At 34.1% G+C, this 9,951-nt stretch overlaps 1 protein-coding gene across 2 annotated transcripts; it reads left to right on the plus strand.

Annotated features, from left to right (window-relative positions):
- Window positions 1–319: 319 nt before the first annotated feature.
- On the plus strand, window positions 320–5,693 carry LOC142611249 (ATP-dependent Clp protease proteolytic subunit 6, chloroplastic-like). 2 transcript variants are annotated; one of them, XM_075783308.1, is made up of 7 exons: window positions 320–350; window positions 2,106–2,219; window positions 2,336–2,370; window positions 3,010–3,079; window positions 3,628–3,829; window positions 3,960–4,025; window positions 5,395–5,693. In XM_075783308.1, exons 2-7 carry the CDS (start codon window positions 2,134–2,136, stop codon window positions 5,533–5,535), a joined length of 600 nt encoding a protein of 199 aa, XP_075639423.1. In that variant the 5' UTR covers window positions 320–350; window positions 2,106–2,133; the 3' UTR covers window positions 5,536–5,693. The 2 variants fall into 2 exon arrangements, with proteins under 2 accessions (XP_075639423.1, XP_075639422.1); XM_075783307.1 differs by lacking the exon at window positions 320–350 and having other exon boundaries at window positions 2,336–2,397; window positions 5,395–5,662.
- The last annotated feature ends 4,258 nt before the right edge of the window (window positions 5,694–9,951 follow it).

Raw genomic sequence — 9,951 nt, forward strand, 5'->3', positions numbered from 1 at the left:
TTGAAGCTGCGTTTCATTAAACGCAGCTTCCTAAATGTTGAAGCCTGCGTTTAATCAAACGCGGCTTCAACATTTAGTATAAAAAAAAATAAAAAATAAAAACCTAAATCATCCCTAAATCAAATCGCAAAAAAAACCTAAATCATCTCCTAGCCTCCATCGACTCCTTCCCCGCTCTCTCTCACTCACCCGCCCAAACCCAAACTCTCTCTCATTTCGAAGCTCTTCTTCCGCCCTCACCGACTCCTCCTCTTCCAAACCCAACCCATCCAACGGCCTCCCTCGTCTTTCAATCTCCGTCGTCGATTGGCCTCGCTTTCAAGTTCGCCGAGTTGGAATGCGTCTCCAAGGTTGGTTCTCTTCTATCCTTTAACGACTCTCTTTTTCTTTTTTTACCCAAAACCAAAAAGAGTTTATGTTGATTTCAGTTATTGATTAATCAATTGAAGCAAATTGTTTTTTAACTTTTTAATGTTATGATTATGAACACGGAACTGAATCTAAACACAACATATATGTTCTTCTTGCTTGGATTGTGATTATAAGGGAAGCAGTTAATTTTTTTATAGTGAGTGTTTAACATTTTGATCATGCTTTGATTTGGGTCATCAAATACATGATTTTTAACCTGCAAAAAATAATTCTTGTTTCACTGATAGATTGTTAGGCTAGTTTTTGAATAAATCATATCTAGTTTTTCTCACTGATAGATATATAGCTTGAATAAGGAGGGTGAAAAATCTTATTATTGAGTGAAATTTCACTTTACAGGTTGGTTTCCTCAAAAAAAGCGAAATGCTTATCTCCTATGTTGTAAATTCCGCCATTAGTGAGGTGCCACAAATAGATTATGAACATTGAAACAGAACATCCTTTCTATACTTTGTTATATGTTGGACACATGAAAATGTTAATAAGCTTACAATTTAATTGAAAATATTTTATGTAAATAATGAGGTTCACACATTTATAAATTTCTAGGACAACACTAAGTCATATTTGCTCTGTGATTTATTCATTTTGAGAGAGAGAGAGAGATAGCATGTGTGTGTGTGTGTCTGATATTGTGTGTTAAGGGTAGTTTTAAAGCCATGATAGGCAGTCTTCGTATTCTTTAGTGACTTTCTAAGATTTCTGACAGTCATGGATGAGGTAATACTAGTTTTTGATTGCCATGTTCACCCACCATCTTTTGTTTGTCAACGTTGCTTGGCCTCATGGCCATATTCCAATTTACCACTTCTACTTTCAGATAATGGGGGAAGGGTGAGGGACTATCACTCAAACCCACAATATTTCGTTATAGTTGTTACTTGTTACTTACCACTAGGTCAATCTATATCTGTGCTTTCCTATTTAAAAAAAAAGTATTTGGCTTTCCATGTCATTATTAGTTGTGAAATACCTTTATTGCTAATTGGAATCCTATTCCTTTATTGGTATCTTTAGCAAGTATAGATTAGGGCAATGACATTTTAGTCTAAAGTTTGTATTTATCTTTTAAAAGCTGTGCGATTATGACTACTTCATTGTTTTGGCATGATGCTTCATTACCACTTCTTGATGATGCCTCTATATAGCGTGATTAGCTATTTACTAGTACAAGTGATTCAATGATCGTAGAAAGTCAAGCACTTAGCATCATAACTCACATAGGTACCTATTGAAGCAATTTCCAACGAAAATTGACTTTAGATCAAATATTCCATTACTTCCGTGTTATACTTATCTGTTATTTTTAATTTTTGTTATCATGGAGTTCTTTTTTTTTTTTCAACGTGTTTAGTTTCCCTTCAAACTTCACTTCTTTCCACTTGATAATTTGGACTAAATTTAAAAATTTAAAAGTGTGTTAACCATAATGTTGTTTGAAGTTTTAAATGACATGACAATCTTTATACGATTAGATTTAAAAGATAAAATATTAACCGTAAAATAAATAAAATGAAAATAATCTTGTTCCTCTTTTACTTGTATATTGATAATTTGATCATAATTCTTTTAATTTTTTATTTTCTTTCAAAAGAACTAGTTGAGGAATTTTTGTCATAGATAATAGGATTTGACCTTGGCAACATTTTCATAATTATTATTATTATCACTAGGTAAAGCCTCTGCCTCTCTGGGTGCAAAATGGTAGCTTCAGCTATCTCTGTGCCTTTAAGCTTCTCAATTGCTTCTCGTAACAGAACCTCGTCCATTCCTTTGTTTTCTCGCAGGTATATATATTCATATATGTTGATGTTAATTTTTAAAATTTTATTCACCTCAAACTCTAATTTTTTACTTGCTGTTTATCAATTCTGGAATTGCATTTTCGTTAAAATTTTTACAGAAACTCAACGAGGTCGATAGTCTCTGCCTTGCCAGGTCCATACTCTGATTCTTTAACACTTGGTAATATTCTTTTTTTTTTTTTTCATTTTCTACTTTAAATTCCACGAGTTTTAAATTACTGTTTGAGATTATTGTAGGAAAGTCAAAGAATTTTCTGCATTTTAAGTAGCAAAGGTCAAGCTAAAACTAGATTTGGGGATGACCCAGTTGTTTTTTTGAGTTTAGTTGTACTTAGGAACAGTTTATTTGAGTTCAATGCCCCTAATTTGATTGAAAATTTTGTCTTGGTCTGAGCCAATTCCATCTGATTTCTTAATTACCTTAATTAATCATGCTAAAACTAGAATTGGGGATGACCCAGGGCTTTTTTTCAGCTTATTTGAACTTAGGAACAGTTTATTTGAGTTCAATGCCCCTAATTTGATTGGAAATTTTGTCTGCGTCTGAGCCAATTCCATCTGATTTCTTAATTACCTTAATTAATAATGCTAAAACTAGATTTGGGGATGACCCAGTTGTCTTTTTGAGTTTAGTTGTACTTTTGACAAGTTTATTTGAGTTCAATGCCCCTAATTTGATTGAAAAGTATGGCCTTGTCTGAGCCAATTCCATCTGATTTCTTAATTAATGATTCCCATGATTTGTAATATGTAAGGTAATTGTTGTGTACAGGCTTATCCAGTAAAACTTGTTGGTTACCTAGTAAGCATGAAGAGAAGGATTTTCCTGGTACCAGTACAAGGTGAACTGCTTGTGCCCTTTTTCGCTTAAAGTACTTAGTGTACTCCTTTTCCTCCCCTTCTATTTGTGTGTGTGTGTGTGTGTGTGTGTGTGTGTGTGTGTGTTATGTGCTGGTGTTGTCTATAATCATTTATTGTAGTGACTGTATATGGCTTTTTGAGTGATCACTTCCTTTGGAGAGTATTGCACTTAGAGGTTTTCTTTTTTCTTTTTTGCAGTGCCATGATTATATTACATCCATTATCCATATGATAGAAAATTAGAAGTTTTTAAAAATTGACAAGGACAGGTAGGAATTGGTTTGAGGAAAAAGCATTGCAGCTGGGCCACATTTGTGTTTATTTATCTTCACAAATTCATTAGGAAACAGGTTACATATACCTGTGTTATACTTCGGCTTCCTGAAAGATCCCAATTATAGTTATAGATGTTTGATCTGGTTCTATGTTTTTTGCTTCTCTGATTTAATCAATTCATGGAATAATTTTCTTAAAAAAAAAAAACCATTTAATGGAATAATTAGCTACTTAAACTGTTTTTGATGTACAGTTATGATGCAATAGAAGCCAGAAAGGGGAATCCACCTGTAATGCCAGCTGTGATGACCCCAGGAGGGCTTTTGGATCCCTCATCGGTGTTATTCAGGAATCGCATAATCTTCATTGGGCAGCCAGTCAACTCACAGGTGGCTCAGCGAGTCATATCGCAGCTTGTGACTCTGGCAACCATTGATGAGGATGCAGATATTTTGGTGTGGCTATGTGTTGACAGTGTTATTTTGTTTTTTCAATTTCAGAATCAATGTGTTGGGGCTGTGAGATCAAAATTCTAAGATAAAGATAATTCTTTACAGTTTATGACATAGTCCTGTACCCTCTCAGGTGTATTTGAACTGCCCTGGTGGAAGTACGTACTCTGTGCTGGCAATATATGATTGCATGTCTTGGGTAAGATTTAAATCATTTTTGATGATTTCTTTGCTCTCCTTTTCTTAATTAATTCTTGCTGCCTTTGTATATTAGTTACTTTATCTTTCCACTCTGGTATTAATATTGAACTTAAAAGGTGAGAACAAATATTGACTAAATTTAAATATTATATATGAGTGCCTCTGGCCAATGACCCAATGTGTTCTGGCTCAAAAGGCACTCCTTAGCCCACAAGAGTGGGTGGAAGGTGATGTTTGTGGGCTTAGATCATATTGACTGTGTGTTTCACATACCAATAAACAAAAAACACAATATCTGAGTGTCTCCTTATATGAAATGATTGTGACTATAAGCCTTAAAAAAGCCATTATCTCCAATCTAAAATTGATAAGTACAAATCAATCACATGGTTTATTTTATTTTATTTTTTTCGCAATAAATCCCAAATGGAACAAGTAATGAGCAGTCATCAGTGACTAAAAATTATTAAATCAGTGATCCTATATAAATGTATCAGGATCCATTTATTAAGACAGCTTAGATATAGAATAGATCTGAATGTGATGCTAGTACTTGCCATTAGGTGGCCTGGCCATCTTCTTCTCCACAATAAACGAATTGGAAAGGAAAAGAACAGGATAAATAGGAGGAGAACCAAATAGAACAAGGATATATAATTAGAGGAGCATGAAGGTAACTAAGATGCCAAATAGATATTAGTGTCGTGCCTGTTTATTCCAGAAAGGCTTAACCATTTTACTAACTAAACATAAATGAACTTGAACGGAGTAAAATGAACATTTGGAAAGGAAAACTAAAGAAAGAAGATTACTAAGGAAACAAAAAGATATGTTGTCTCTGTCTCTCACTCTCTGGCTTATTTTTACTGTACTTTATTTTTATTTTACTTATTTATAATGGGACATTTGCAAAGATTTTGGGGGACATCTGATTGGGCTGATAATGTTTGTGTGTTTGTAACTCTATTTGGATATTTTTCAGAGTGCTAAAAGAGGTCATGATATCTGTAGTGTATAGATTAACTGCAAATATCATCTGCATGTAATCTGTAAAAAGTTACTTGACAGTCTTCCTTCCCTTCTACTAATATGATCCTGTTAGGCTTAGCTGTTTGTCTTCTGTGTTCTCGGGAGAAACAAGCACATTGAGACCTGCTTTTTTTCCTAGTCATCAGTAGATTATACAATTAGCGTTAGATGTTATATGGGTACTTGTAAAGGCATGTACTCCATCTTCCACTTGTGTGCATTATACTTTGTAAACATCCATCTTTCTTTCTTTTTTTTTTCTTTTTGAATATTTTTTTAAAAAAGGTCTTCAATTTCTTACTTTGGAAGCATTTATTGACTAATGTTTTCATATTAAGCCCAAGGTTAGCACGGTATGTTTTGGAGTAGCAACAAGCCAAGGCGCACTTCTTCTTGCTGGTGGAGAAAAGGGAATGCGCTATGCAATGCCAAATGCACGTATTATGATACATCAACCACAGAGTGGATGTGGGGTATGAATTTCCTTTTGGTGGAGTTTGCTGCATTTTATGAAAGGATTAGATTACAAGTCTGTAACAAATTCTGGTATTATCTGTGCAAACAAATTATATTAAAGTACCATCTTTGGAGTCAGCTAATGATGCTTATTAAATTTCATTCATTGAAGTCTTTCATAGAAATTTGTTGCTAAACCCCTCAAGTCATCCTTGGATTAGATCCTCCCTCCACTGGTGGTTTCTAGTAGCTAGCTAAATCTTCTGTGCATAATAACATTTGGTTTGACAAGCTACTTTTGAAGATGTTATAGGCTTCTCAGCTGACAGAGGGCTATAGCCGCGTTTTTTATAAACGCGGCTATAGTTCTAAGTTTCTCAGCTGACAGAGGGCTATAGCCGCATTTTTCATAAACGCGGCTATAGTCCACAGCCTATAACCACGTTAATAACCGCGGCTCAATGGGGTCTATAGCCGTGTTTTTAAAAAACGCGGCTATAGACCCGAAGCCTATAGCCGTGGTTCAAAAACGCGGCTTCAAGCTTGAGCTATAGCCGCGGTTATAAAAACGCGGCTACAGACCCGCAGGGTCTGTTGCTGCGCCGCTTAGGCCTGGGTTGTAAACGCGGCCATAGAAAACGCGGCTATAGGTTATACCCGCGTTTTCGGGGTCTATAGCCGCGTTTTTGAAACGCGGCTATAGACCCCGTTTTTTGTAGTGAATGGAAGAAGAGAAATTTGAACTCTAAACGTTTTTTTTATGAAAATACCAAAAAATATCAATTGAGCTACAAGGCTTTCAATAGTAATGACATCATTTGTAATGACATCATTTGTAATGTTCCATATGTAGTTCGAATTCTGAATCTCACCTCCTTCTCCCCCACTATCTACCTTAAATAAATAAATAAATAAAATGCTATGATGAAAGTTAATTGGATAGAACTATAGAATTTAACACACATCATTACAATTACAATTGGATAGAAGGTCCCTACCGGTACCGTATTCACTACCTTGTTTGGGCCTCCAACTCAATGACCCTAATAGTTGTTATTTTCTTTATGTGCAGATGAGTTATATACCATTCTTTGATTTATCAACAATATGATAAGCCATGATCTTTTTATGTTGATACGAAGAAAATGGAGCAAAAATGAAATGAATAGTGGATGACGTAAAAAATATTTAGTACCAGTATTGCTTCTCTAAATTAAGAAGCCACAATTGCATGGATGTACAAGGCTAGCTATAAGCCTAAAACTGATCAGTAAGTTATCGATTGTCCTAAAATTTAAATTGTTTTTTAAATTTAATCAATATCATATTCACCTTTTATAGGATGAATACTCAAGAATTACTCATTCATCCATATTCAATACTTTTTGCAAAGATTGAATTTGGCATCCTCTTTATAAAGAGGCTAGAAGTGCCAGTCACTACATAGTTTTACATGCAGCGCATTGAGTATACATTGAGAATTGACTTCTAAAGGTTATTCTTGAAATACAAAAATCTTATTTATGGGGATAGTGTAGCCTAGGTAGTACAGGTAATGCACATAATCTTGTAGTGATTAACTTGGTGTTGACGAAAGTCCTCAACCAATATGTGTGTGTCAAACTCAACACGTCAGAGATTTAAGATAGTCTACAGCTTGCTGCCTATGAGCTAATGATGGTAACGTTAGGTCTTAATTTGATTTATGACTTGTTTTATATAACATACAATGCATCTCTCTCTCTCTCTCTCTCTCTCTCTCCACAAAGTAAACGTAGGTATATGGAGGCTGAGACGTTTTGATGAAAGAAAGGAATTAATAATTCTAACAATGTACCGTTGCTTTCAGCTTTGAATAATCACTTCTAATAAGTATAAATCTGCTATTCTGGCTCTTTAATGGCGATAGCTATTTATAAATTATCAAAGTCTTTCATATATATATATATATATATATATATATATATATATATTTACAATTTTAGTGACAGAAGTCAGAGACGTGAGCACAGTTGGTTTAGATCAATGTGGGCTTATCTTGTCAGCCCATTAGGTTACTTATGTCTAATAGTAATTCATATTTTTGATGAACTAATAGTAATTCATATTTTTAGACTAATATATATAAATAAATGTTGCACCATCTATGAAAAACTACGGAATGAAATGAGAAGGCATTAATTAAAACTAGACACATGAATAAAACTTTAATAATAAAATTTATAAGTATTATATTGGTTTAGTAAAGATTCATCAGGTAAAAAGTACAAACTTTATACTAATCCAACTCACACCTGCCAAAAGATTACATTTTTTTTTAGAACTAGAACAACCCAACCCAACCCACCAACCCGAGAAAAACATACATCACCTTCTGATTGGATTGAGTTAATTGGATAGATTGAGCTGTCGGGTTCATGTACACCCCTAGTAAAAGTCACAAAACACCAACTTCTACTCATTCTACAAGGACATCAATTTTGCTACTTTAGTGAATTTTGCAATATGATCTTGTTGGCAAGACTCCTTGGTAGCCAACAAAATTATCACCCGTGGGTAATTGTACATTTGTACTGCTTGATCTATCATATATGGTGCCACATTTATTTATCTCACATGCATGTTTGTTGTGTGAAAATTCAGGTCCAAATCAACCATTTCTCTGTACTTGTACCTTTCTTCACCATTAGATGTAGCATTAAATTCGTGACAAAAACAAGTAAATTTCAGTTGTCAAACTTTTCTTTTCTGATGAGTTGTTTCCTCATTTTTGTCGACCTAGAACTAATGATGCGAAAAACTACAAATTGAGGTCAATTTATTCTACTTTTGAGTCTTGTCTAAAGGGCAAAATTAAAATGAAAAATATGTGAGATTCATCAAGTCCACTTGGCATTTGAATCCATCTGGTGTGGGGGACTGACGAGTCCTCAAAGGGAGTGGGGTACAACATTAGCTTTTTCAAACTCCATTTATTACTCTCGTAGCTAGTAGTCAAAAGTTATGGTGGGCAGTGTTTCTATTGTTCCTGCCTTTATAAAGACAAATTGGAAGTAGCTAGGTTTAGACGAGGAGGCAAGAGAGGAGGATGAGGATCTATGCTAATCATGTTTTTGTCCCTTGTTAGTCTATGTTGTTTTGTTTGTTCATAGAATTCCATAGGCAGAATATTGCTAAGATTTTGTAGTCATTTCTTCTCTGAATGGTTTAAAGGTGGCCTGTGGGCCGCGCAGTAAAAGTATAAAAACTACCTTAAAATTTATTGGTTCTTCTTTGGACACAGTACTCACTTTAACACAACTTACACATTGGTTAATGTGTGAATAGATTACATCACTTACATAATACCGCTAGTACTGTAGTACTTAGTGAAAAAAAATCTAATCACAGCTCACCACGTGTCTAAATAGTGTTCAACGTGTGTGGACAAGTACATGTTTATAGACTTCTTGAAAACTCATATTTGAGCTATGATTTTTTAAATAAAGATAATTTATAGTTCCCGTTACATTAATTATAATTGTTTTTCTCATTATGATGTTAAGACATCACTAGATTTCTAATGTAGTTAGAATTTGAATCCAAGTCCCTATTCAATGATAAAAGATCTTATCAATTAAGCTAACTAAATTTCACTTATCATGTTTGTTAAAGATGTTAGGTTGTTTTTTTATGTGTAATGACCTAAGTGTCCTAATTTTGTGTAGAGCTCATCTTACCTTTGAGGCACACTGGGTGGGGGGCTAGAGAAATTTGACTTTTCTTTCTCTCTATTATTCTATTTTTCTACACTATTTTTTTGTTTCATCTTTACTTTGATCACTGTTTAGTCTATAATCTTAATAATATATACTACACAATCCAATCAGTGACACAACTATTTTAATTATCCCATTCTCACTCTGCCTCCAATGCTGATTATTTTCCTTGGCATAATTTGAACCGACAAATTGGTAGGTTTGTTTTCCATTATTCTTTTCCTCCGGTTTTTAATTTTTATAATATTATCTTCAAAATCATATAACCGACATATGATACATATCCCGTGATTTTGTATTCTTTTCTCTGATGCAATCTTACACTATTATTTATATATATAATTTACCGACTTGTTATTGGACAATTCTGAATCTAGGATCTTTCTCAAAAAAGTAAAACCCCTCTGAATCTTAGTAACAAAGAAGCAAATTATAAGTAAATGGACAAGCAAATCTTTTTGCCTGTCTATATTTCTATCACTACTTTTCGTGACTACACACTTCGTCCTTCAAATTCAACACAAACGTTATATCTTTTTGACTTTCATAGATGACCAAATGTCTAACGCTATTGGCGTTTTCTTGATGATCGGCTTAGTTTCTCCATGAAAGTCTCCTTATGTCTGTTTGAATGATTGTCAGGCTCTCACCATGTCACTAGCCTTTTCTTTTTCTTTTTCC

This window comes from Castanea sativa, chromosome 9 (genome assembly GCF_040712315.1).
Source record: "Castanea sativa cultivar Marrone di Chiusa Pesio chromosome 9, ASM4071231v1".
NCBI lineage: Eukaryota > Viridiplantae > Streptophyta > Magnoliopsida > Fagales > Fagaceae > Castanea > Castanea sativa.

Excerpts from the sequence above, each read along its gene's own strand:
- LOC142611249 (XM_075783307.1), top strand. The coding sequence starts at position 2,134 with ATGGTAGCTTCAGCTATCTCTGTGCCTTTAAGCTTCTCAATTGCTTCT. Across the intron at positions 2,220-2,335 it reads ATTCCTTTGTTTTCTCGCAG|AAACTCAACGAGGTCGATAG; the intron begins GTATATATATTC and ends AAATTTTTACAG. Across the intron at positions 4,026-5,394 it reads TATATGATTGCATGTCTTGG|CCCAAGGTTAGCACGGTATG; the intron begins GTAAGATTTAAA and ends TTTCATATTAAG.